Here is a 27,319-nt window from a genome sequence, read left to right as displayed (position 1 = left end):
ACTGGAAAGATAAACTGGAAAGTTACTTTCTTGGTCTAGATGGTGATCTATGGGATCTTCTGATGGATGGTTACAAACATCCAGTAAATGCCAGTGGCGTAAAGCTGACAAGGCAAGAAATGAATGATGATCAAAAGAAGCATTTCAGGAATCATCATAAATGCAGAACTGTTTTGCTGAATGCTATTTCTCATGTTGAGTATGAGAAAATATCAAACAGGGAAACAGCCTATGATATATATGAGTCCTTGAAAATGACTCATGAAGGAAATGCTCAAGTCAAGGAGACAAAAGCTCTTGCCTTAATCCAGAAGTATGAAGCCTTCAAGATGGAGGATGATGAAGACATTGAAAAGATGTTTTCGAGATTTCAAACTCTGACTGCTGGATTGAGAGTTCTTGACAAAGGATACACCAAGGCTGATCATGTGAAGAAGATCATCAGAAGCTTACCCAGAAGATGGGGTCCTATGGTGACTGCATTCAAGATTGCAAAGAATCTGAATGAAGTTTCTCTGGAAGAGCTGATCAGTGCCTTGAGAAGCCATGAGATTGAGCTGGATGCAAATGAGCCTCAAAAGAAAGGTAAATCTATTGCATTAAAATCAAATATCAAGAAATGCACTAACGCTTTTCAGGCTAGAGAAGAAGATCCTGAAGAATCAGAATCTGAAGAAGAAGATGAACTGTCCATGATTTCCAGAAGGGTAAATCAACTCTGGAAGAGCAAGCAAAGGAAGTTCAGAGGCTTCAGAAGTTCAAAGAGATTTGAACATGGAGAATCTTCTGATGACAGAAGATCTGACAAGAAGAAGGTCATGTGCTATGAATGCAATGAACCAGGACACTTCAGGAATGAATGTCCAAATCTTCAGAAGGAGAATCCCAAGAAGAAGTTTCATAAGAAGAAAGGTCTTATGGCAACCTGGGATGAGTCAGAAGATGATTCAGAAGATGAGCAGGCCAACTGTGCGCTGATGGCGACAGAAGATGACGGATCAGAATCTACATCAGAATCAGATTCTGAAGAGGTATTTTCTGAACTTACTAGAGATGAGTTAGTTTCCGGATTAACTGAACTTCTGGAATCCAAGTCTCAGATTTGTATTAAATACAAAAAGCTGAAAAAGCTATTTGAATTTGAAACAAAGAGGCTTGAATTGGAAAATTCTGAATTGAAAGATAAACTTTTAAAATTATCCAATGATGTTGGATCTCCTTCTAATTCAGAAAAATCCACTCCTAGTCTAAACCATATTCTGAAAGAATATGATTTAAGTTTCAGGAAGTTCTTATCTAGAAGTATTGGCAGAAGTCAGCTAGCTTCTATGATATATGCCGTATCTGGAAACAAAAGAGTTGGCATTGGTTATGAGGGTGAAACCTCATACAAACTTGAACCTGTTGATGAAATGAAACTCACATACAAGCCATTGTATGATCAGTTCAAGTATGGCCACTCTCATGATATTAGGCACACTTCACATGCACAAAGTTTTCACATAACACACACCAAGAAGCATGTGACACAACCTAGGAAATATCATGAAACTCATATTAAAAATTATCATGCTGTTCCTCCTATTGCTTATAATGTCAAACCCAAGTTCAATCAGAACTTGAGAAAATCTAACAAGAAAGGACCCAAGAAAATGTGGGTACCTAAGGATAAGATTATTCCTATTGCAGATATCCTTGGCTGCAAGAAGGACAAAGCACAACATGTCATGGTACCTGGACTCTGGATGCTCACGACACATGACAGGAAGAAGGTCTATGTTCCAAGACCTGGTGCTTAAGTCTGGAGGAGAAGTCAAGTTTGGAGGAGATCAGAAGGGCAAGATAATTGGCTCTGGAACTATAAAGTCTGGTAACTCTCCTTCCATTTCTAATGTACTTCTTGTAGAAGGATTAACTCATAACCTCTTATCTATCAGTCAATTAAGTGACAATGGTTATGATATAATCTTCAATCAAAAGTCTTGCAAGGCTGTAAATCAGAAGGATGGCTCAATCTTATTTACAGGCAAGAGGAAGAACAACATTTATAAGACAGATCTGCAAGATCTTATGAGTCAGAAGGTGACTTGTCTTATGTCTGTTTCTGAAGAGCAGTGGGTCTGGCACAGGAGATTAGGTCATGCTAGTTTGAGAAAGATCTCTCAGATTAACAAACTGAATCTTGTCAGAGGACTCCCTAATCTGAAATTCAAATCAGATGCTCTTTGTGAAGCATGTCAGAAGGGCAAGTTCTCCAAACCTGCATTCAAGTCTAAGAATGTTGTTTCTACCTCAAGGCCATTAGAACTCTTGCACATTGATCTGTTTGGCCCAGTCAAAACAGCATCTGTCAGAGGAAAGAAATATGGATTAGTCATCGTAGATGATTATAGTCGCTGGACGTGGGTAAAATTCTTGAAACACAAGGATGAGACTCATTCAGTGTTCTTTGATTTCTGCATTCAGATTCAATCTGAAAAAGAGTGTAAAATCATAAAGGTCAGAAGTGATCATGGTGGTGAATTTGAGAACAGATCCTTTGAAGAGTTCTTCAAAGAAAATGGTATTGCCCATGATTTCTCTTGTCCTAGAACTCTACAGCAAAATGGGGTTGTAGAACGAAAGAATAGGACTCTGCAAGAAATGGCCAGAACCATGATCAATGAAACCAATATGGCTAAGCATTTCTGGGCAGAAGCAATAAACACTGCATGCTATATTCAGAATAGAATCTCTATCAGACCTATTCTAAATAAGACTCCCTATGAATTGTGGAAGAATAAAAGGCCCAACATTTCATATTTCCATCCTTTTGGATGTGTATGTTTTATTCTGAACACTAAAGATCGTCTTGGTAAGTTTGATTCCAAAGCTCAAAAATGTTTTCTTCTTGGATATTCTGAACGCTCAAAAGGCTACAGAGTATACAATACTGAAACATTGATTGTGGAAGAATCAATCAATATCAGGTTTGATGATAAGCTTGGTTCTGAAAAACCAAAGCAGGTTGATAATTTTGCAGGTTATGATATTGACATATCAGAAGTTGTTGAGCCAAGAAGCAATGCATCAGAAGCAGAGCTTCTCAGAAGCAAAGAATCTGAAGATCAAGTATCAGCTTCTCTGGAGGATCTAAGTATTTCTGAAGAACCATCTGTCAGAAGATCATCCAGACTCATCTCTGGTCATTCAGAAGATGTCATTCTTGGAAAGAAGGATGATCCAATCAGAACAAGAGCATTCCTTAGGAACAATGCAGACTGTCAATTAGGTCTTGTATCTTTGATCGAGCCAACTTCTGTTGATCATGCTCTAGAAGATCCGGACTGGATAATTGCTATGCAAGAAGAACTGAATCAGTTCACAAGGAATGATGTTTGGGACCTTGTTCCTAGACCAGATGGATTCAATATAATTGGTACAAAATGGGTCTTCAGAAACAAGCTCAGTGAGAAAGGTGAGGTGGTAAGGAACAAAGCCAGATTGGTGGCTCAGGGTTATAGTCAGCAAGAAGGGATTGACTATACAGAAACCTTTGCACCAGTGGCCAGGTTAGAGTCTATTCGTCTATTAATTTCTTTTGCCACTCAACATAACATCACTCTCTATCAGATGGATGTTAAGAGTGCCTTCTTAAATGGTTATATAGATGAAGAAGTTTATGTCCATCAACCTCCTGGTTTTGAAGACTCTATGTCTCCGAATCATGTGTTTAAACTAAAGAAATCATTATATGGATTGAAGCAAGCTCCCAGAGCTTGGTATGAACGCTTAAGTTCTTTCCTTCTAGATAATGGTTTCACTAGAGGAAAAGTGGACACTACTCTCTTTTGTAAAACCTTTGAAAAGGATATTTTAATCTGTCAAATATATGTAGATGATATTATTTTTGGAACATCTAATGCTACACTTGGAAAGGAGTTTGCTAAGTCTATGCAGGCTGAGTTTGAAATGAGCATGATGGGAGAACTCAAGTATTTCCTTGGAATACAAATAAATCAAACATCAGAAGAAACATATGTTCACCAAACCAAGTATGTGAAGGAACTTCTGAAGAAGTTTAATCTTCTGGACTGCAAAGAAGCCAAAACTCCTATGCATCCAACATGCATCCTAGGTAAGGATGAGGTAAGTAAGAAGGTAGATCAGAAGTTATACAGAGGTATGATTGGATCTCTTCTATATTTGACTGCTTCTAGACCTGACATTCTGTTCAGTGTTTGTTTGTGTGCTAGATTCCAATCAGATCCTAGAGAATCTCATTTAACTGCTGTTAAGAGAATTCTAAGGTATCTGAAAGGTACTACTAATGTTGGTTTAGTTTACAGAAAATCTAAAGAATACAACTTAGTAGGATTCTGTGATGCTGATTATGCTGGAGACAGAATTGAAAGAAAAAGTACTTCAGGAAGTTGCCAATTTCTTGGAAGTCATTTGATCTCTTGGTATAGCAAGAAGCAAGCAACTATTGCTCTATCAACAACAGAAGCAGAATATGTCGCTGCTGCTGGCTGTAGTACACAGATGCTCTGGATGAAGAGTCAGTTGGAAGATTATCAGATATTTGAGAGTAACATTCCTATATTCTGTGATAATACTTCTGCTATATGTTTATCTAAGAATCCTATTTGTCGCTTTATGCATCTGAATCTTTTTAAATATTCTTTTTGATGTTATGACAAAAAGGGGGAGAAGATAAATGATAAATGATTTGATTAAATCTATCAGTTACTGGGTAAAGAGGCTCCCACACATTCACTAACAAGAACTGCAAGTTCTATATGGTTTAAGTGTTTTGCAGGTACAGAGAAGTGAAGTGAATCTTCAAAGCAAACACAAGAAGCAAAACCATAAGAAGCGTTATTCTGTAAAAGGAATAAGCTCTTGGAAACTGAAGCAAGCTGAGTGCTGTCAAGCTTCAGAGATCAGAAGCAAGAAAGAAGAATGAATCAGAAGCACTGATAATAGAATTTGAATATCATTGTCTATCCTGTTCTGACAAAATTCTATTTGCTCTGATACATATAATGTTATGGCTCTGATACATTATTTGCTCTGATACATTATTTCAGCCTATATGGCTCTGATACATATAATGTGTTCAAACATACATTTTATGTTCTAACTCGTTCATGCTGACTTTTGTCGTTTAGTTTTTGTTCTGTAACATTTCAGGATGTAGAGATGCTCAGATGATGCTCTGGTACATTCAACAATGTTCTGATACAAATCTAGCATGAAGTGATGATTGGTAGACATTCAAAGTTCTGAAGCTATCCGAGGGAAGCAGAAATCAGAAGATGTGAATGTTCTAAAAGATCCAGAAATTCAAGTTCTGAAGCTGTCCTGAATGGAAGCAGAAGTCAGAAGCTGTGAATGTTCTGAAGATCAAAGAAATTCAAGTTCTGAAGCTGTCCACGATGGAAGCAGGAATCAGAAGCTGTGAGTGTTCTAAGGATCTAAAGAAATTCAAGTTCTGAAGCTGTCCAATGGAAGCAGAAGTCAGAAGCTATGAATTCTCTGAAGGCAGAAGCTTATATGATCGTCTCTACCGAAATAATCAGGGAAGTCTTTTATCAAAGTTCTTCGAGTATTTATTTCAGGGGGAGATTATTTATCTCAGGGGGAGATTGTTAATCTCAGGGGGAGACATATTCATATGCTTATGCTATAGCTGTGTAATTTGTCTTTTGCCGTCTACTCTTTCTGATCGCAAATTCATATCATTTATATATGTTTTTGTCATCATCAAAAAGGGGGAGATTGTTAGAACAAGATTTGTTCTTATCAATTATCTTAGTTTTGATGATAACAATAATATGAATTTTGCTTAAGATAATATGGTACTCTAATCCAATGCAATTTCCCTTTCAGGAAATATATATATATATAAAGAGTACGCATAATTCAGCGCTCAGAAGTTGTGTCTCAAATGGTTCAGCATGCAACATCAGAACATGGTCTGGCAAGACATCAGAAGATGGTCGAAGCAGAATCAGAACATGGGTCTATGGAAGCATCAGAAGAACAAGAGATCAGAAGCACTGAAGCTCAGAAGATGGTATCACGCTCAGAAGCACTTCAAGGTCAGAAGATCAGAAGATGCTATGCACCAAGCTGTTTGACTCTGATGATATTCAAACGTTATATTCACAAACATCAGATCAGAAGAAAGTACAGGTGGCAGACTACGCTGACTGACAAAAGGAACGTTAAAGCTACTAAAGGCAACGTCAGTAGACACAGCGTGAACAAGGCTCGAGGTAGTTGACAAAAGCGTATAACATTAAATGCAATGCTGTACGGAACACGCAAAGCATTAAATGCACTCAACGGTCATCTTCTCAACGCCTATAAATATGAAGTTCTAATGAGAAGCAAGGTTACCAATACTTAACAACTCTGAACGAAAATAAACTTGCTGAAACGCTATTCAATCAAAGCTCAGAATCTTCATCAACTCACTACATTGCTGTTGTAATATCTTAGTGAGATTAAGCTTAAACGTTAAGAGAAATATCACAGTTGTGATTATCGCTTTTAAGAAGCATTTGTAAACTCTTGAATAGATTACATTAAGTTGTAAGTAACTAGAGTGATCGTGTGATCAGTATACTCTAGGAAGTCTTAGCAGTTGGCTGAGCAGTTTGTAACTAGAGTGATCAGGTTGATCAGTAGACTCTAGAAAAGTCTTAGAAGTTGTCTAAGCAGTTGTTCCTGGAGTGATCAAGTTGTGATCAGAATACTCTAGAAGACTTAGTCGTGGACTAAGTGGAAAACCATTGTAATCCGTGCGATTAGTGGATTAAATCCTCAGGTTGAGGTAAATCATCTCTGCGGGGGTGGACTGGAGTAGCTTCGTTAACAGCGAACCAGGATAAAAATAATTGTGCAATTTATTTTTATCGTCCAAGATTTAAAGTCACACTTATTCAATCCCCCCCTTTCTAAGTGTTTTTCTATCCTTCAAACTACCCTCAAAATTTTAAATTTGTGATTAAATCAACAAAGGGTATTATATATATTTCTAAAGCATATTGTTTTTTTATATGGTAGATAATTTATAACAAAATAATTTCATTGTCTACTAAATTTAATTTCAAGAAAGGAAAAATTGTTTCAATGTTGGGATCTCCTTCTTCAATATCAAAATCAACCGTATCTGCAAAAAAAAATCATTAAAATAATCAAAACAACGTAATTTTAATTTTTTTAAATAAAAAAATTCACTTAAACCGCCGGTTCAAAAAACCGCCGGTTTACACCGATTTTGACCGGTTCACACCAGTTCAATGACATTTTCGATCCAGCTATTGAATCAGACCGGTTATCTGACTGGTTCTTTGTTCGACCAGTCCGATCGGCCGGTCCGGTCCCATTTTTAAAACACTGAATGTAGCACCTACTTTTTGTTTATTTATTTTTCTTTAAAACAAAGACCAAAATTAAAACCACTTAAAGAAAATAAACTAAAAAAAAACAAACAACCAAAAAACGTGAAGAGGAGAGAAAATTGGATGAGTCGTACATCATCTTCCTCCTTCACTGTCTTCTCTCAACCTTCGTGATAGAGGCTCCATAAAAAAAAACTGAAAAAATACAGCAAATCACTTAAATCAAAACACCAATTCTCTATAGAATCCATCCCTAATAAAGGATCTAACAGCAAAAATTGTAAATCAAGATCAACAAAGACGGATCAAACCAATCCCAAATCAAAGCAAAAATGGTTCCAAACCTATTGAAAATCGAGTTATACGCAGATAATCAGAACAAACATAAATCAAAAGGAGACAACTTCAGTGACATGGTAACTTTGCCGCCTTAAAGTTATTGAAAGATAACCTAAATCAAAACCCCACCCCACACAAACCAATACCCATCTTCATTATGATTTCAGAAGGTTACATATACATGGTTAGATGCGAAGGACATAAGGAAAATAAGAACAACAAACAAAAATTAGGTACGATTACTATCTCCTTCTCGACTTCTTTCTCTCCTTCTTCGCTTCTGTGTTGCGAGGAATGGTGTTTGCTCAGTGCTGGATTTTCTTTTTTTTGCAGGTTATTGAGTTGAATTGAGGTCTGTGATGAGGTTGTTGAAGATTTAAATGGTGAAGGTTTATGGTTGGTGTAAGCTGCTGCATATTTGGAGAAAGATGAATTTAGTTTTGAACTAATGAGCATAGTTTTGCCTTGATTTTTCTGCATTTTTTCCTCCGCCCTTTGTCCTACTATGAATGCTAGATTTTATATGTGAATTGAGAGGAGTTTTGGGGGAAAATGGGAGAGCATTTGAACTATTTTTATACATTCTTCTATTGTTTTTTTGACTTTATAAATAGAAGTTTGTGAATATATGGTTAAGGTGGAATATGAAAGGGTAGTGGAAAATTCAAAGTATTTTGTATGTTAAGATGTAAATTCTAAAAATTATGATGATAGAGGCTAATTTCATTGGTAAAAAATAGTAGTATATAGAAATAATAATTAGGATTATTAATGATTAGGGAGATTTAAGATCGGAAGAATTTCCAATAAATTTAATGGTTTCAAAGCAATTTTTAAAAAAGGTGACTGCCATTTGTAGATTTCAAAATGTTATTTATTAATTAGGGTGAATGTATGCTTTAATGTAATTATTAAAGGTTAAATGTTAGTTAATTAAATTTAAGTGTCTCAAAATTGTTCTCTAAATGGTTTTAATTAGGGTAATTAAGTAAATTTTTATGTAATATATTTTATTATATGAAATTATATTAAAAATAGACTAAAATCAAAGTGACATGTATTTACGGATTTAATTTAAAAATTGCTAGAACCCGCCAAAACAAACTTACAAATAACTAAATTCAAAAAATAAAAGTCTACCCCACCTAATTACCCTTTATTGGTCTGTTTTAGAAGTAACGGATTGCCACGTAAGTAGCAGTGAGCCATCGATAAGTTCTGATCCAACGGCGTATCTGTTTTCGGTGCAAGATTCGTAACAATGACCACAATGGTATAAAACCTTGCCAACGCTTTCTCGTTTAGCATCTCACCATCTTCATCACTCTTCAATTCTCACCCTTCCTTTCAACACAGCGAATTCGCTTCAAGAATTAGTGTTCAAATCGCAAAATGGCCGGAGGAAGGAAAGGAGGAGGACCAAGGAAGAAGTCAGTCACCAGATCTGTCAGAGCTGGACTTCAATTTCCTGTCGGAAGAATCGGTCGATTCTTGAAGAAAGGTAGATATGCTCAACGTGTTGGTACTGGTGCTCCTGTTTACTTAGCTGCTGTTCTCGAATATCTTGCTGCTGAGGTAAATTTCAATTTCCCTCTTTTTTTTTTTTTTTTAATCTTAAACTGCTATTAATTAGGGATTTTGAAATTGAGATTCTGATTTTTGAAATTTGGTGTTTTGTTCAGGTTCTTGAGTTGGCTGGAAATGCAGCACGTGACAACAAGAAGAATAGGATCAGTCCAAGACACTTGTTGTTGGCTATTAGGAACGATGAAGAGCTTGGAAAATTGCTAGCTGGTGTCACCATTGCTCACGGTGGTGTTCTTCCTAACATCAACCCCGTGCTTTTGCCCAAGAGGAATGAAAGCGCTGCTAGTACTCCCAAGTCTCCATCAAAGGCAAAGAAATCTCCAAAGAAGGCTTAGATAGAAGGCTTTAGATACTAGGCTTTGTTTATTCCTTTTCGTTTTATGTTGATATCTAAGTTTAGCTTTTATTGTAGCCAAAATATTCGATGTATAACTATCGGTGCAATTCAAATTTCTCTGTATCTCACGGTGAGTTTGATTAATTAATTAAAACAACCCTTTAGTTTTATGTTAATGCTCCAATCCCACTTCACACGTTTGTAAGTGTTAATAAGCCAGTTCATGGTGTAAGGTAACATGTACAAACTCTAGCGTTTCAGAATTAATGTGTTTATTAGTAAAAGATTCCATTCATACACCTTGACAAAAATGATTTCAAGCAAAGATGTATTAAACTTCCCTTATGTCAATACCTCCACCGTTAGCTTATTATAACTCCCCGTTAGCTTATTATAACGCCTTGAAATAGTCTAAATTGCAAAAACTAAATGTAGGATACTTATTTCTCTTTCATATTAGAGAACAAAATAATATAGTCAATAATCAGTTGCCTCCAAACTCTACCAAATATGTTTATCCTTTTAATTTTCCCCAAATCAATAAATCAATTTTCTTCAATAAATATAAAAACTCTAGTTCAGAACCATTACTAGTCTAAGCCTCAACAATCCAAAAAAACTCTAAAATGCAGAAATTTGTTATCTTGCAGCAACAATCTATAAAAAATTGAAAAAAAAAACTTGTGTTCTTCTCGAAACTTGTTCTTCCCCAATAGTGCTTTCGTTGCAGATTTCTTAGTTCCCCCCTTTTAGTATGATTTTGGGTCATGATTTTAGTGTTGTCGTATGTTTGTTTTCCGCTGCATCCTGTTGGATTTCTGGTAGGTTGTTTTTATTATCCTCTAAAAATTGTTTGAGCGTTTCCTAAAATTTTACAAATCTTATCAACTCTTTTTGTGAAACTGTTTTTCTTAGAAAATGAAGCTTTCTTAATCATTTTCATTCATTCATACAAACCCATTTTTATTGTATAGTTTATGAGTTCCACATGACAAATAAAAAAAAAGGTGAATTTGGATTCCATAGGAGAATTCAAAAAAAAGGATGAATTTGATTTTTAGTAACAATAACCCAATCTTTCCAGTAACAACAACCCATAAAGAGTTGAAAAAAAGATAATGAGACTATGGAGTAGATTATTCTGAGACATTTGTGCCAGTTGAAAAAATGAATACAGTTAGGACGATATTATCTTTAACAGTTAATTGTAATTGGAACTTAAATCTATTTGATATGAAGAAAGCATTCCTTTATGGTGAACATGAAGAAGAAATCTACATGGATGTACCTCCTAGATTCCACAAACGTACTACCATTAACACCGTGTGCAAGTTTAAAAAAAACTTTATATGGGTTAAAGCAATTGCCACGAACATGGTTTGAAAGATTCACTAAAGTAATGATAATTTTGGGCTTCAAATAAAGTCAATAAGATCACTCCTTATTTATCAGACATTTTGAAACAGGGGGAGTAACTATGTTATTGGTATGTATGGATGATATTATAGTCAGATGTAATGGTGAGGAAGGGCAAGAATTATTGGATATAAACTTAGCCAAGGAATTTGAGATTAAATCCTTGGGAAAATTGAAATACTTTATGGGAACTGAAGTTGCTCACTCTAAGAAAGGAATTTTCATATCTCAACAGAAATACATTACTGATCTTCGACAGGAAACTGACAAGACAACATTCAAGCCTGTAAATACACTAGTTGATCCAAGTGTAAAGCTGGGAAATGCATAAGAAGATATTGCGGTTGATAAGGAAATGTATCCGATATTAGTTGGAAAACTTATATACCTCTCACATACTAAACCTGTTGTTACTTTTCTTGTTAGCTTAGTCAGCCAATTCATGCACTGACCAAAGGAGATTCACTTATAAGATGCACTCCAAATTATACAATATTTGAGAGGAACGCTTGGTAGAGGAATTTTGTTTGAAAGAAACGAGAGTATAGGTCTTGAACCATATATGTCGACTATGTAGGGTCAATTGTGGATAGGAGATTAACTATAGGTTATTGCATTTTCCAAGGTGGAAATCTTGTGACATTGAAAAGTAAAAAACAAAATGTAGTATCAAGATCTAGTGCTGAAGTAGAGTTCATGGAAATGGCACAAGGGATATGTGAACTAATATGGCTGAAATCAATCTTAGAAGATATAAGGATAAAGTGTGATGAATCGATGATACTTTAATGTGATATAAGTCTGTTATAAGCATAACTCATAACTCAGTGCAACATGACAAAACCAAACATATTAAGGTTGATAGACACTTCATTAAAGATAAATTAGACAGTGGCTTTATTTGCACTCCTTATGTGTCTTCACAAGGCAATCTTTCAGATCTTTTTACAAAAGGGCTAACAAAAGCCTTAAATGAGATTTTCTCCTTCTCATATTTATTCTTATCCTTGCATTTTGAAATGCATTCACTTACTTTAAGCCTTTTTAACTTATGCTCATGTGAACTAAGCATTATGAAGAGTGTTGACATGTTGAGTAACTTAAGATCACACAATTATTTGATAGTAGTTACTTTACGCTGTCATTCCCTGCATCATATTAGAACAATCCTGATATGATGTAGTTTTCCTTAAATTCTTAATTTGTAGATTATATGCGAATATCTCATGTACATGAAGGTTACAAATTCTCCAAACTCCACACACAAAAGTTGGTATTCTTTTATTAATGTGTTAGTTTTAGATTGCTCGACGTTTACAGTTCTATTTTGGAGAACTTGAATATAAGGTGCATGTATATGCAATCCTCCAAATATGCATAATTTTCAACAGTGAAAATAAGAGCTATGTTAGACGCTCCTTTCAAATCAATTTATTGATCTATGTGCTTGTAGGTATGAAGCTTAAACAAACTTTGTTGAAACAATGTTTTTGATATTGTTGACTGCCTTGTTGTTTTGATGATAACGACACATATGCTTGTTGAAGTCAGTGGTGCAACTTTTCAACTCACTGATGATGGTGTCCGATCTTAAAGATATACCAAGCCTCATCAAGTAAAATACTAGAATTCCAGTGCAATGCTTATATGATTGATGTATAAGGAACTTCAAACTTTAGAGTTATGAAAGAGATAAAGTATGAAAGCTCGTCTGAACGTGTCTGTCTGAGTGCTATATTTTTAGAAGAGTAACTCCTAAGCTACTAAAACAACTCTCTCTCTATCTCTCTCTCTCTCTCTCACACACACACACACACTAAAACCTTTAAGATGTCTCTCTTGATTTTATAATACCACATAAAATTATTTTAAAGTCCTAACTAGTGGATTAAGGGACTGTCTGATCATGTAGAAGCATTTTTACAAAGGATATTAAATTAGTCATAATACTATATTCAATTATTTTCACTTTGTAACGCTTATAAGTGATTGGTGCGAACTCAATGATTAACAAGAATTAGAAAGCAAAATCTTCAATTTGTGGCTTTAATAATCAATTATTCACATGTAATAATTATGTTAATCGATCATCTCATTTGAATGACCAAAGAATTGTTTTCTTTTTGAGACAACATTTCTCCTATATAAATGAGGCTTCTTCTCATTTAAAATCATAAAGAATTTAAATTTTTCTTATTTCTTTCTATTTTATTATTCTCCTTCTCTCATGATATTTTTCTTTTAGAGAATGTTTGCCTTAGTGCCTTATAAATGAAATAACAAAATATACCAATATCGTCTGCATCAGTTATAATAATGACATAAAATATATAAATTTTTCTTATTATTTATTCACTTTACTGAATACTGGTCTTAAGGTCTGTTTGGTAAGACCCTAAAAAGAGTTTTTAACTTTTCAGTTTTTCATTAATGAAAAAACTCTGTTTGGTAACTCTCTTTTAGCTTTTTGCTTGTAGTTTTTTTACTAGCTTTTAGCTTTTCTTTCATAAATTATTTGAAGTAGCTTTTGAGCTTGTAGATTTTAGCTTGTGATTTTTTCTTCGATTTATATCTTTATTATTTTAACAAAATATATGATTACCTTTATTAATTAAAATGTTCTTTTAAGTCATTTTGCATCTATCAGCTAAAGAATCAGCTAATTTATCAAACACTCATGTTAGCTTATCATCTATCAATCATCAACTATAAATTATCATTTATCAGCTATCAACTACCAACTATTTTTATCGAACACATCGTTAACTCTTAAATGTAGTACGTTGATTATGGATTATAGATTTATTGAGATAGTGAGTAGTAACTTTCCTTGTTTTAAAATGGAAAAGTGCAACTGCAAAGTGGTGTGTTGTGGAATAAAGGCGTTCATTGGTATATTTAAAAACACGCGGATCGCCACGCAGATGATTCTGAGTCATGGATAATTTCCAATCGAACGGTCACTATTTCAATCTCTGCAAGTTCCCACGGGGATCGCCACGGTGTCGAAAACACTACTATAGTATATATCCTGCCAACAAATCTTCAAATCTCAAATCATCACAACTCATCAACATTCAATTTTAACAAAGCACCGAAATCACAGCAAGAATCTAGGGTTCGAAATGGACGCAAGCACAAAGGCAAAGAAGGGAGCCGGAGGAAGGAAAGGAGGAGGACCAAGGAAGAAGTCAGTCACCAGATCTGTTAGAGCTGGACTTCAGTTCCCCGTTGGTAGAATCGGTCGATTCTTGAAGAAAGGTAGATATGCTCAGCGTGTTGGTACTGGTGCTCCCGTTTACCTAGCTGCTGTTCTTGAATATCTCGCCGCTGAGGTAAATTTCAATTATCTTGTTATCACTTAATTGATTTTAATCAAGATTATTGAGTTTGCAACCCTAAATTTGAAATTTGTTAATTATTCAGGTTCTTGAGTTGGCTGGAAATGCAGCACGTGACAACAAGAAGAACAGAATCAGTCCTAGACATTTGTTGTTGGCTGTGAGGAATGATGAAGAGCTTGGTAAATTGCTAGCTGGTGTTACCATTGCTCATGGTGGTGTTCTACCTAACATCAACCCTGTGCTTTTGCCAAAGAGGACTGAAAGTGCTTCTACTGCTACCAAGTCTCCTTCCAAGGCCAGGAAATCTCCTAAGAAGGCTTAGATTAGGTTTCTGATTTGTGTGTATATCTGAGCTATAGGTCTTTTCTTATGTAACAGAATGATTTATTGCTTTTAAAAATATGTAATTTGATTTCACTGTGGATGATTAAGAATTATTATGAACAGATCGGTTGAAACGACTTGCTTCAACCGTTTTGTATTTCCGCACATATTTTAGTTATCAGTTATTTCTTACTATTCTGTTATTGCTTACTATTTTTCCGTTTAGTTTGAGTTGAGTGATAGCATGACGGTTGATATCCTTTTAAGCAAAAATCTCGGACCTCATTCCAGTTCGCAAACATATACTTATGGAAACTAGGATCATTAATCCCTGCAGCTTTGTCAATAAATGTTATAAGTTGTCGTCAAGACAAGTCTAAACCTTCCTTACCCGATTTAAAAAATAAATCAAAAATGCTAATTGATAATTTTTTTAATAAAAATGTATAGTACGAAGCAGTTGTTTGTCTTGATTTGTATTACTGTTATTGTATTGTGCATTGTTGCAGCAATGGAAGAATATGGATTCGGTATGGCTTGCAATACCATGTTAAACTTTGTGAACATGATGAGAGAAAACTCAGTAGCTAAACATTCACGAATAATTTCATTGATTGAATTGCAATTTACAATTGAGAGAAGGTTTAGTTAGTTAATGTTCCTGTTCCCGCAAATAAATCTAACTATTATGATCAAGTTATTATTATTAACTTTTATTTGGTCCTTAATCTCCTTTACATAAGTTATAACAATAAATAATGTGAATATGTCAACAGAGATATAGAGATATGCGTACATGTATTGCTAGATGTAGTTACATAGATCTATAGGGGATGGGCATAAAGAAAGTTTGTGTCCACACATGAATTTGTTTATGGATATGTTCGAATTCATGTAGCTCATAACCTTTCAAGGCAGTCTATGAATGTAAACTATGAAATTTGGATAGATTATAACCCAAATAAGCTCACAATCTTTCTTGAATGTAATTGTTTACCTTAAGAAAGAGTTGCTTCATTTGCAGTTGAAATATGAACAATGATTTTAACAACTTTGATCCCTAAATTATGCAGCCCAAAATGCTTCAATCTGTTTGTCAATATCATATTATGAAATTTTCTCATACAGAAACAGTCGGTAAATTCCGGAGTTGCTTTAAGCAAGAACATAAAGCTATACACTTTGATCAAGCATGATTTGATATCTAAAAATGATCAGAAATACACAAGATTTGAGAGTGGAAAGAAATCACGTATCAAGAATCCTTCAATTTTGCAGGTTCAACAAAAATTAGCCTTCCATCAACTATCTGCACCATGTAGATAACATTACTCCATTGAATGTATCTATAAATTAATTCCAAAGAACAACAATATATGGAAGGTGTATAATATATTTGTCAGATTCTCTACAAAGTCTAAGAAAAATGGATTTGATGCAGCCGTCACTGCAATTAATGATCTTGACCGTTGACGAAGATCAGTTGAAACTATAAGTTATCAATACGCCAAATGTATGACAATAATAGCCATTTGATCTCTATCCAATAGATTAGATATGATGATTGCAATGACTACATGAAAGCATGTTTTCATTGACCAATAACAGAAAGCTTGTTCGTCGTCAAACAGATGATTAGAGAACAAAAAAAGAAGAGAAAGCTAAACTAGAAAACAAACTAAAGCTTTAAGTCTCTATTTGGATAAACAACTTAATTAGACACTTAAAACTAAAGCTTTATATATAAACCATTTCTACAACAAAATAAAAATTCTCTTTAAGTTATAAGCTATTTTCATAAACTATTAATGATAGTTTCTGGAAATACGTTGAAAAGAACTTAAGAACATATCACGAACTATTTTCATATTTTCTTCTAAAGAGTCTCACAAGTGCTTATGCCCAATAAAAAACAAGCCAATCCAAACAGTTCCCAAATCTTTAATCACTCAGGCATTTTAACAAACACATTCACTGCATAATATTCCTATTCTGATAGACACTACAAACCAATATATAGATATAGGAAAGAGACAATTACCCTTCCATTTAAAGCTTTCATAGCCTTTTCTGCTTCAATTTCAGACTCATAGGAGACAAAACCAAAACCTTTAGTTCTTTTGGTTTTTGGGTCTACCACAAGTGAAGCTGCAAAAGCATAATATCATAATTCAAAACCAACATAGCAATGGAATTGGGGGGTGAGAAGAGAAAGAAGAGGGTACACAAACCTTCTTTAAGTGCTCCGAATGGTGAGAACAATTTCACGAACTGGTCGTTTGTAGTGTAGAATGATAGTCCTGGAAAATGAAACGAAGCAATGTTGAAAATGTTGAGGGTTTAATGTATTGAACACAAATGAATGAGTGAAAGAGAAAAAAATCTAACTGCTGACAAATAGCTTTGTTCCGATTCTTTGAGACATGGTTGTTAAATTCCAGATTCTGGTGTAGCTTGATCGTTTGCACGAAGACAAGTACTAGGGTTAGCCGTTGGGAGTTAAGGCTAGAATATTTGTGAAGGCATTTTGTATTTCATTTTTTAATACCTGTGTTAAATATTTTTTGGATTAAATATTGAGAAAATTAATTCTAAAATAATTTTCAGTTTACATTCAATGACTGATATATGTTCTATCAAATTATTGATATATGTTAAAATTAGTTTGATGGAAGATTTGTGATTTTTATTTGTTGAATGTGTAAAATAATTTTTGAGGATGAGTGCTTGTTCTAGTTATTTTAAAAAAATCATCTTTAGTTAATTTTTCATCTCATGTATATTACAATTGTTGGTTTTATTTTGTAATTTTTTTCTATTAAGTGATTATAGCCTTCTCTCGATCAAAGTAGCGGGAATCGTGGTTCTTCCTACTAAATCCAGCATCAATCACTACTGAACCAACTAACGATTTATACATTTTTATTATTAATAAGGAAGATTGTGATAGTTAAATATCAATAAAATGAAATAATTATCAACAAATTTTGTGGGAGTTGAACACTTCTTTGTTAGTTGCTAAATTTTTTTAATTGTGGTTAAACTTTTCACGTTGATTATAGCTTAATATTCATTTGATTAATAAGAATCTTAAGAATTTTTTTCTTCAAACCTGAATATTTGGTTGATACAAATCTTAAGATTTGGTTGGATTGAGACGCATGTTATATCTTTAACAGAGCCCAATATATCTTTGAGGTCTTCACAACAATTCCCTGCTCTAGAGTCTTAGCTACCATATCATCTACATAGACTTCAAGTGTTTTTTTCTTCTAGTTGGTCTGCGAACACCGCGCCCATCAACCTTTGAAGGGGGGGGGGGCGTCAATGTTCTTGAGACCAAAAGACATTATCTTATAGTAGTAATTATAACTATATCTAGCTATACTAGAATTTCATATATTTGACTTTAAAATAACAGAAGATAGACCATGACTTTTAGAGATTAAGGCAAATTTTGGTGTATCAAAGATGAGATTAGGAAAGTAGTATAGCCCATTATAATAAAAAAATCATTGTCATCTACTCGTTGGTGTTGTGCACAAGTGTGAGTCGTTAGTCCCATATTGCTTGAAAATGTGGAGGTTGAGCACTTATAAGTGAGATGATGCATACACCAATCACATTAACATTTTGGGTGAATATGTGGCGTCTCTTTCACTTGTGTGTTGCTCTTGACCCAATGTGGATGCTCTTCATGATGACCCAACTCTGGTATTAGAGCCGGTTGTTCAATTAAGGGACCGACTCCTTGTTTCGAAAGTCTTCTTGTTTAATTAAGGGACTGATTCCTTGTATTGAAAGTCTTCCTGGCATGGTTATGGTCAGGCGACGTATCCCATTGTAGTACTCGCAACGACCATACAAGTTTATGGGCATGGAAGAGATTTCGCTTGAAGGGGAGAATAGTGAATAAACTCACACTTAACCTTAAGGTTTTTGGAGGTTGATTTGAATATCATCAAAATATTTCTTAAAGACGTATAATTAAAAGAAAAAGATAATTTGGTGAAAATTTAAATACATTATTAGTCGAGCTATCTGAAGAGGAATCTTTCAGGATTAATGATTTTTTTCCCTTGTTGTTTTTTCTATCTTAATAAGAGATTTTAGCAATAACTGTTGGTGCAATCCTGAACATTTTGATACAAGTAAGCTGATCCATTCACTCGAAACCAAAAACTCATGATACTATTTGTTGGTGCAATTTAGGGGATCAACACGAGGAACATCTTTAACTTTGAGGAGCTTCCCTTAGGAGTAACACACTTTGTGAGAGACACACCACATACTTATCCAAAACCTTAAGGTGATAAATTTGTGGATTCTCCCACTTATAAATGCTCAAATCTCCACATTGCTAACCAATGTGAGACTTCCCCATACTACTCACACTTGTAATTCTTTTTCAATAATAACTAGAGTATAAAAATATTTTTGGTTTCTAGTTTACTTCTCATAAGTTACAATCTTTGGATGATGCAATGTTGAATTCTTGTTATAGTAACTTTAAACGGGTAAGCATAATGAACAATCTGATATTAACGAGAATGAATTTTTGGCAGAGTTAAAGTTACTAAGAGAAATGTAGCCAGAAGAAAACGTAAGACCTACTATATTATTATTTTCATAATACAATTATTTCATATAGAATTTTATTGACTATTCTTGTGATAGTTACTTCTGAAGAAAGAAGTTTATCAATATTTAAGTTGTTAAAAATTTACTTGCGGTCTACCATGTCACAAGAAAGGTTTAATAGATTGACATTTGTACTGACCTGCTGATAAGAACCATAAATGAGCCAGGGACGTCTGCATGGTGTTGGTGATGAGGAGGAGGAGGGGTTGTACTTGCCAGGTACTCCGACGATCAAGTAAGTAGGAGCACATATACATTTTAGTTTTTCAAGGGTTTGCAATTGTGTTACCTGACCATCTCAAATGAGCGGGTTTTTATATTGCCCCTACCGCTTGGTCATTGGTCCACGTTTTGGGCTGGATCGTGGATCTAGGCCCAAAACGCGTGACTACAAGTATTCCAGGAGTAATTCTAGGGATCCTGGGAGGCTGCCGTAACTAGTCGTTGGTCGGGAAGAGGGATATTTCTTGTCGAACAGGGGATCCATTATCCTCGACAGGAAGCAGAGTGGATGTTCCACTACTATACGCAGCAGTAAGTCTTGTCGAGGGGTGCGATGGTGGGCTGTCCTCGGACCGGGGTGAGGTACGTCCTCGACAGAGGGGCAGGGAAAGAAAGTGTTCCCTTTCTGCCTTAAGGTGATTGGGCCAAGGCTACTGGGCCGTTCAGGTAGTAAGATTGGGTTGAGCCGCTTTTATCCGTCGAGCTAGTTGTTGGAGCGGTAATGCGGCAAACAACAAAAGTTTTGGAAATATTTATCCGGGAATTTATCGTGTCCACATACATTAGTGCTACTGAACTGCCGTTCGACGGATTCTTAGTTATGAGTTTGATTTTGAATGAATTTAAGTATGAAATGAAAAAGTAAATATCAACACAAAAAGAATACATTCTTCAAATAGAAGAAACTATCAAGTATTGCATATAATCTACTCTTCACAAACTTAAACTTATCGACCAGTTTCACCCAGTCTACTATACTCCTTAAACCATTCACGTGTTGCCCGTTGTCGGCATTCGTATCCAAACACCTCCACGAGTTCTATCGTATGCTTAGTTGACGATTTCTCCACCAATCAAACATACGGTAGCTTACCGTGTTAAATTAAAATATTGCTCGATCGACGATGTCTCCACCAATCGAACAACCCGGTAGCATTACGAACCAACACAAAGTGAACATTAACTCTTCATCTATCTCTGCAATCAAGAAGCTAATGACTATATCTCCTAATCAAGATTTGTGAGGTCTATCTCTACAACAACACAAACCCCTAACATCAAGATGCAAAACAACCCACCAAACATAACCTAAACATCAAGATGTAAAAAATCACGAAAAACAACAAGTTTATATTGTAAAGCAACTTTATACAACGCCATGGGCGACAAATATACATGAGATCAAAGTATATATATACAAAACCCACAAATGAAACCACAAAGAGAAGAAAAGAAGAAAAACCCAAAAATCTCACGGTTTGTCGGCTCCGATTGATGAAGGATTCAATCCCGGATCATCCATTTGATAGCTCCAATGTGTTTTCTAGCATCTTTCCACTAAAAAAATGCTATTGGATGGATTGGAGCTCTAAAATATCCAATCATGCCCTAAAATATTTGATTTCCGCCTATTTATACAATTCTGGATCTGGTACAGCACGCGTCGCGCGCATCGCGCCCAACCTGCTGAATTGAAAAAAACAACTTTTAGTAAAAATGGCGTAACTTGAGAACCGTAACTCCGATCTGCGCCCGGTTCGAAGCGTTGGAAATCTTATTCAATTTCTTATCTAACAATGACAACATATCAACCAAATTGGTGATTTATTATTCTTTGATTTTGAGCTTTATTCGCCGAATGAATTGATTCCGCCGCTCAAAATCGCGCGTTTGAAGCCGTGTCTTCGACACGTTATTGCTCATGTTCCAAATACGCAAGAATACCTACAAAAAGAGTAGAAAACTATCAAAATGTATAAAAGTGTATGAAAATATATCTATTCACAAAGTATACATATTTATGCACAAAACGGGGAATTATTCAACGATATTAACAAAAAGTATCGATAAGTGCCACTATTTATAAACACAAAATAACTATATTTTGGCACTTAACACTAGTCCACAACAACATCGATAGAAGTTGAAATGATATCTTGGAGACAACAAAATATAAATACTTATTTGATAAATTTGCTTCAAAAATTGTTCGAAAAAAACTCTTTTTAAGTTGTTACAAACTTTAAGTTGTAAGACAAGATATTTAGAGTTTAAACAATGTTTTAAGTTTTTGATGTTTCATTTAATTGAAATACACTAACATTGTAAATAAGTTTTACATCGTCAGTGAATCATAGCCGTTAATGTTGTATAAATATTTGACTTTATCTTTAATCACATATAAAGTATTACTTGTGAGTAGGGTTGTTCAAAAAACCCATGAACCGACGAACTGAAGTTAAAATAAAAAAGTCGATAATTTTGAATATAAAAAAAATGTTTTTTCGAAAATAATTTTTTTTAGTATATTATTTATTAAAAAGGATTATGTAAAACACTATATTAATAAATTATAAAATAATACTAAAAACAAATTTAAATATATATTTATTTAAAAAATAAAATATAAATTTAACGGTTTAGTTCTTTACTAAATAGTTCGGTTTAAAAAAATTGTCTTCTAATAGTTTGCTATGGTTTGGAATTCATAACCATTATACAAAATCAAAACTTTTGATTTAGTTCGGTTCTATAAAAATTGAAACGGCTGTGTTCGGTTCAGGTGACCCTATATAATAGTTCAATTTAGTTTTCTTACAGAAGTGTACCATAAACAACCTTTACTTGTAAGTGGTTGTGATACCCTGACAACCCTACTTATAAGTGGTTATGATCCACCGAAAATGTATAATAATTAAATCTTTAAATTAATATATAATTATATATTTAACTCGTCATTTTTAATTATTAAAATTAAATTTTATTTATTTTAAACCTATTTTTAAACTAGAAAAGAGTTTCTAGATTGATTGACCGAATATATATATAATTTTAAAGAATATTTTCGTATCTAGTCTAATGTTTAGATCAAATATATTTGACATCTATAGTATAAAAAAAGTTGTTGTTCTGGAAATCACAAAATATCATTTGGTTATCTTAGTTTAAATTAATTATTTGGGGGCAAAAAATATCTTTTGTTGATTTTTTCCAACCCATTTTTCAATTTTTCCTTTTTTCACTTTTCACTTTTTAACTTTTTATTACTTTATTATTATTATTTCTAATAATTATTGATCAAAATATTCCAATAAATTGTTTTTTAATAAAAAATTATTATGATCATTTTAAATGATTGTTAATTTACATTTAAAATAATATTTAATTTTTAAAGATTAACTTTATTAATTGAATATTAATAACGAAGAAATATAATTTGAAATATTTTTTATTTTAAGATACAATATGTTTTAAAAAAACATTATTTCAATCAAAATGAATTGAAAAATATACTTGAAAATGTGTGTTATTGGATAAAATACAAAAATGTGTGTCTTTTATCATTAACTTTAATTTATATGATTCAAAATATTATTATATTAATATATTTCATTAATGAAGTTTATACAATTAAAATAAAGTTTGCACAATTAAATAGAAGATATATATATATATATATATATATATATATATATATATATATATATATATATATATATATATATATATATATATATATATATATATATATATATATATATATATATATATATATATATATATATATATACACGGAAAAAATGTATTACTTATTCAATTGTAACATACTACTATTATTATTTGTCACATTCTATTAGTATCAAATTCTATTGATTCAGATATTTTTGTAAATGATACTTATACAAAAATAATAGTTGTATATTGGAAAAAATCTATTATTGATTTAAATATTTTTATATACGAAAAATGATATTTATGATTCAAAAATTTTTTATTCAAAAAAGGTATACAGGAAAAAAAACTATTATTGATCTAAATAATTTTATGTAAGTGATACCCAAATATAAACAATATTTGTATATTGTAAAAATCTATTAATTATCTAAATATTTTTATATATGAAAAATGATATTTATGATCCAAAATTTTTTTATTCAAAAAAGGTATACGAGAAAAAAAACTATCATCGATCTAAATATTTTTATATACGAAAATTTACAATTGGTTCAGATGTTTTTGTAAACGATACCCAAAGATAAATAATATTTGTATATGGAAAAACTCTATTAATGATCTAAATATTTTTATATATGAAAAATGGTATTTGTGATCCAAAAAATTTTGATTAAAAAATGGTAAACTGGAAAAAAAATCTATTATTAATTTAAATATTTGTATATACAAAAATTTACTATTGATCCAAATATTTTTCTAAAGATACCTAAACATAAATAATACTGTATACGGGAAAAAATCTATTATTGATTTAAATATTTTTATATACAAAAAATGATGTTTATGATCTAAAAATTTTGATTTAAATTTTAAATAAATATATTATATAAATAAATGCACGTACCAAACCAGAACCCGCGCATATGCACGGATTTGTTCCAATTTTGTTTGTATTTTATTTTCTTTGAATATTTATTAATTATGTACGATATAAAATATATATTACTTCGTGTAAATATTTTGACTTTAATTTAAAGGCATAATTGCTTACGTTACAAATACATACGATGATGTTCATTCCCTCCAAAACAATTCTAGTTCTTCTGTTGAACTATTACAGAACCCCCTCTCGTTCACAATTCCCTTGTTACTTCTCTTCCGATCGGTATATTTTCATTTCAATCTCTTGCATTTCGTTTTCCTGCGTGAATGAATTAACGTGAAATTCATATCTTTTATTTATTGTTTATAGGAATCAATTTGATTTATTGCGATTTCATTCACTGATTGAAAGTGTTGATGGCTCTTCCAACTGAGGATTACGATTATCTCCTAAAGGTTCTTTTGATCGGCGATAGTGGTAAATTACTCACTCCTCTATCCCTTGTCTCTTGATTTTTCACAGTGAGACTAATGTACTTGGTTTTAGAATTGAATCTTTTCACTCTGTGTGTCAGAGCCGTCTTAAAATTTTAGAGGGTAAATTTAACTACAAAACAATTAGATGTCCTATTTGACCATGATTTAATAGAGACAAAGATTGTATGAGTCCCTGAAAATGATGGTTTAACTGTGAATTTTTTTTGTCGAAGTAATCCATCTTGCACGTCTTCAAAGACGACGCAGATGTGTGTTTTGTTCAAGTATAAATGCAGTTATGCTGTCAAAAATGTTTGAATTGGGAATTTCCTCAAGTAAACCACCATTTTTTATACTTAGATTTTTAGTGTGACAATTAGGATCAAAATTTACTAAATATCAAAATGCTTTCTCAAATTGTTTAATTACAATCAATTTGTTCCTCTTAGAGGAATGTTTAATTGGTATACAAAGTCCTTAATATGTGAAGATTTCTGTATATTAACTTTTGATTGCAGGTGTTGGAAAGAGTTCCCTTCTTGTACGATTCTCAGAAGGTTCTTTCAATACTAGTTATCTTCCAACTATGGGGTGAGTTTTCATGATTTAGGTTTATACTTGCACTATCTAGTGTGTGAGGATTTCTCCTAAATCACAACTCACAAGTCAGTCATTCTTCCTGATGCAGCATTGATTATAGGAACAAAAACATAGAGATGCATGGAAAACGGATCAAGCTCCAAATTTGGGATACTGCAGGTCAGGAGCGATTCCGAACAATTACAAGAGGTAAGATTTAAATTTCTTTGCGAGTAAGAGTATTCGCCAAGTATTCCTTTTGATCTTAAATATAAGCAAAAAGTCTGATATATCTCGTTTAAACTTTATTTTGAGTCGAGTTTTGAGCCAAACCTTGACTAGATTTCTTTTTCTACTTCAGCTTATTATCGCGGTGCTATGGGCATATTACTAGTCTATGATGTTACAAATGAATCTTCATTTAACAGTAAAGTTTCCATCTTGTGCTTTGGTTTAAAAGTTGAACTAGAGTTGTGTTGTTTTTTTTACTTCAAAAGCTTTACCACATGGAATATTCACCCAACTTATATTAATTTCAGATATTAGGAGTTGGATGCTTAGCATTGAGCAACATGCTTCCGACAATGTCAACAAAATACTGGTTGGGAACAAAGCTGACATGGATAATAGCAAAAGAGTATGTAAACATTGAGGAACTTTTTTGTCTTTCAATTGTTATATAACTATTTTATGTAAGGGTAGCAATAAGCAAACAGACATGTCTGCTCCGTTTAGGTCCGTCCCGCAAAAGCTTGCAAAATAACGGGATGAGACAGACATAATTGAGAGTGTGAGTCTAAAACCATGGTCCTCCCATGAAAAAATAAGGGCGGGGCGAGATGGACATGCGGACTTTGCATCCCTAAAGCCTAAAAATTGCAAAAGTTCATGTTAATGTCCGCATCTTTAAAAGCTCAAAAAAAAAACAGGCGGGGACAAACTATTAGAGGGCGCAAGCCTAAATCCTAATGCATAGTCCGCCCCACAGCCATATGCCAGATGAACCAGATCCATTTTACCACCTAATTTTGTGTTTCATATTCACATGACATGAATAATTCATACTAGTATGATCAATTGTGTATACAAAACTAGTAACACTTACACATTACAAATCTTCTCTTTCTCATATGTATGTCAAATTTGATTTTATATTTCTCTCTAGGCCGTGCCTACTTCCAAGGGCCAAGCACTAGCCAACGAGTATGGAATCAAATTCTTTGAAACAGTAAGTGGTGTAAATTTGAAAATGCTGATATTTCCTTACCTTTGTTTTATAACTGCAAACTGAAGTATTTTCTGTTGCAGAGTGCAAAAACAAGTCGAAATGTGGAAAAGGCTTTCTTTTCAATTACAAGGGATATAAAACAAAGACTTGATGACACTGGCTCTATGAAAATGGTAATCAAACTTCCTCTTCCTTGAATTCATGGACAAGTTTATTGTGTTATCTAATAGCTCTGTCAATGAAGTTGAGTGTCTGTTCTTACATTGCAGCCGGCAAGAATTAGTATTAGTATCAACGAACGTGCACAAAAGTCGACATGCTGTAGTTGAGGAGGTAACATTGGTGTTCAAGATGAAGAAAGAAGGAGAAAAATACATGTATGATGAGATTGAAGATGTTTTTTAACCTTGTCATTCTTTCATAATTTCTAAGTAGTTAGTTGATCCGAATGTAAATGACAGTGTGATTGTGTCATTGCCCTTTTTCCTTGGGACATAATACACTAGTCATTGATTTTTGGGTTAAATAAGTTTTTGGTCCCTATAAATATTGCAGTTTTCATTTTTAGTCCCTCCCTGCCTTTAGGCAACGGTTTTTACAAAAAAACTGTTGGCAAAACCAGCTAAAACCGTTGCATAAACCCAGGAGGGACTAAAAATGAAATTGTAATATTTATAGGGACCAAAAACTTATTTAACCCTTGATTTTTTGAAGGGTTAATTGCACTGGCATTCTTTAGAATTTGATAAAATTATATTGAGTTCATTCTTGTTTCAATAAAGTACAATAGTTATTTTGTTTTTCAATTTTACTAATAATTTATATTTTTCTTTTTTGAGTACATATATCTTCTTGGATAGCATTTCATATTAGTGAAAATAATGATGTTTATTTGGAGAAAGTAATGACTAAGTTGTTTCTCAAAATTAAGATGGAGGTCAATATAGTTTTGTTATATTGGAGAATTGATTGGGTATAGAAATTATATTTAAATATTTTAAGAGTGAAGACCCATTTTGGTCCCTCACAAAAACTACAAAACCCAAATTAGTCCTCCACAAAAAATAGGACCCGATTTAATCCCTTACAAAAT

The 27,319-nt window shown here is 33.2% G+C and overlaps 4 protein-coding genes across 4 annotated transcripts; 3 read left to right on the top strand and 1 right to left on the bottom strand.

Annotated features, from left to right (window-relative positions):
* The first annotated feature begins 9,034 nt into the window (after nucleotides 1–9,034).
* On the top strand, nucleotides 9,035–9,833 carry LOC131648247 (histone H2A.1-like). Its single transcript, XM_058918022.1, has 2 exons — nucleotides 9,035–9,308; nucleotides 9,416–9,833. Exons 1-2 carry the CDS (start codon nucleotides 9,126–9,128, stop codon nucleotides 9,653–9,655), a joined length of 423 nt encoding a protein of 140 aa, XP_058774005.1. The 5' UTR covers nucleotides 9,035–9,125; the 3' UTR covers nucleotides 9,656–9,833.
* A 4,285-nt stretch (nucleotides 9,834–14,118) lies between these two features.
* LOC131653887 (histone H2A.2) lies at nucleotides 14,119–14,906 on the top strand. Its single transcript, XM_058924211.1, has 2 exons — nucleotides 14,119–14,408; nucleotides 14,500–14,906. The coding sequence occupies exons 1-2, from the start codon at nucleotides 14,199–14,201 to the stop codon at nucleotides 14,737–14,739; spliced, it is 450 nt and encodes a 149-aa protein (XP_058780194.1). The 5' UTR covers nucleotides 14,119–14,198; the 3' UTR covers nucleotides 14,740–14,906.
* Nucleotides 14,907–15,477: 571 nt separating this feature from the next.
* On the bottom strand, nucleotides 15,478–17,266 carry LOC131653888 (organelle RRM domain-containing protein 6, chloroplastic-like). The gene is made up of 4 exons (XM_058924212.1): nucleotides 17,130–17,266; nucleotides 16,973–17,041; nucleotides 16,783–16,889; nucleotides 15,478–16,050 (listed from the first exon to the last, which is right to left on the bottom strand). The coding sequence occupies exons 1-4, from the start codon at nucleotides 17,164–17,166 to the stop codon at nucleotides 15,997–15,999; spliced, it is 267 nt and encodes an 88-aa protein (XP_058780195.1). The 5' UTR covers nucleotides 17,167–17,266; the 3' UTR covers nucleotides 15,478–15,996.
* A 7,054-nt stretch (nucleotides 17,267–24,320) lies between these two features.
* On the top strand, nucleotides 24,321–26,832 carry LOC131648246 (ras-related protein RABE1c-like). The gene is made up of 8 exons (XM_058918021.1): nucleotides 24,321–24,420; nucleotides 24,938–25,010; nucleotides 25,108–25,208; nucleotides 25,360–25,425; nucleotides 25,538–25,635; nucleotides 26,164–26,226; nucleotides 26,307–26,399; nucleotides 26,496–26,832. Exons 1-8 carry the CDS (start codon nucleotides 24,360–24,362, stop codon nucleotides 26,553–26,555), a joined length of 615 nt encoding a protein of 204 aa, XP_058774004.1. The 5' UTR covers nucleotides 24,321–24,359; the 3' UTR covers nucleotides 26,556–26,832.
* Nucleotides 26,833–27,319: the final 487 nt, after the last annotated feature.

Source organism: Vicia villosa, linkage group LG2 (assembly GCF_029867415.1).
Source record: "Vicia villosa cultivar HV-30 ecotype Madison, WI linkage group LG2, Vvil1.0, whole genome shotgun sequence".
In the NCBI taxonomy this organism is placed as follows: domain Eukaryota; kingdom Viridiplantae; phylum Streptophyta; class Magnoliopsida; order Fabales; family Fabaceae; genus Vicia; species Vicia villosa.
This window is presented reverse-complemented; position numbering and strand designations above follow the sequence as displayed.

Coding starts and splice junctions, on each gene's coding strand:
- LOC131648247 (XM_058918022.1), top strand. CDS start 9,126: ATGGCCGGAGGAAGGAAAGGAGGAGGACCAAGGAAGAAGTCAGTCACC. Junction 9,309..9,415: donor TCGAATATCTTGCTGCTGAG/GTAAATTTCAAT, acceptor TGTTTTGTTCAG/GTTCTTGAGTTGGCTGGAAA.
- LOC131653887 (XM_058924211.1), top strand. CDS start 14,199: ATGGACGCAAGCACAAAGGCAAAGAAGGGAGCCGGAGGAAGGAAAGGA. Junction 14,409..14,499: donor TTGAATATCTCGCCGCTGAG/GTAAATTTCAAT, acceptor TTAATTATTCAG/GTTCTTGAGTTGGCTGGAAA.
- LOC131653888 (XM_058924212.1), bottom strand. CDS start 17,166: ATGTCTCAAAGAATCGGAACAAAGCTATTTGTCAGCA. Junction 16,890..16,972: donor ATTCGGAGCACTTAAAGAAG/GTTTGTGTACCC, acceptor ATGCTTTTGCAG/CTTCACTTGTGGTAGACCCA. Junction 16,051..16,782: donor TGAAAGCTTTAAATGGAAGG/GTAATTGTCTCT, acceptor TACATGGTGCAG/ATAGTTGATGGAAGGCTAAT.
- LOC131648246 (XM_058918021.1), top strand. CDS start 24,360: ATGGCTCTTCCAACTGAGGATTACGATTATCTCCTAAAGGTTCTTTTG. Junction 25,209..25,359: donor ATTCCGAACAATTACAAGAG/GTAAGATTTAAA, acceptor TTTCTACTTCAG/CTTATTATCGCGGTGCTATG. Junction 25,636..26,163: donor ACATGGATAATAGCAAAAGA/GTATGTAAACAT, acceptor ATTTCTCTCTAG/GCCGTGCCTACTTCCAAGGG.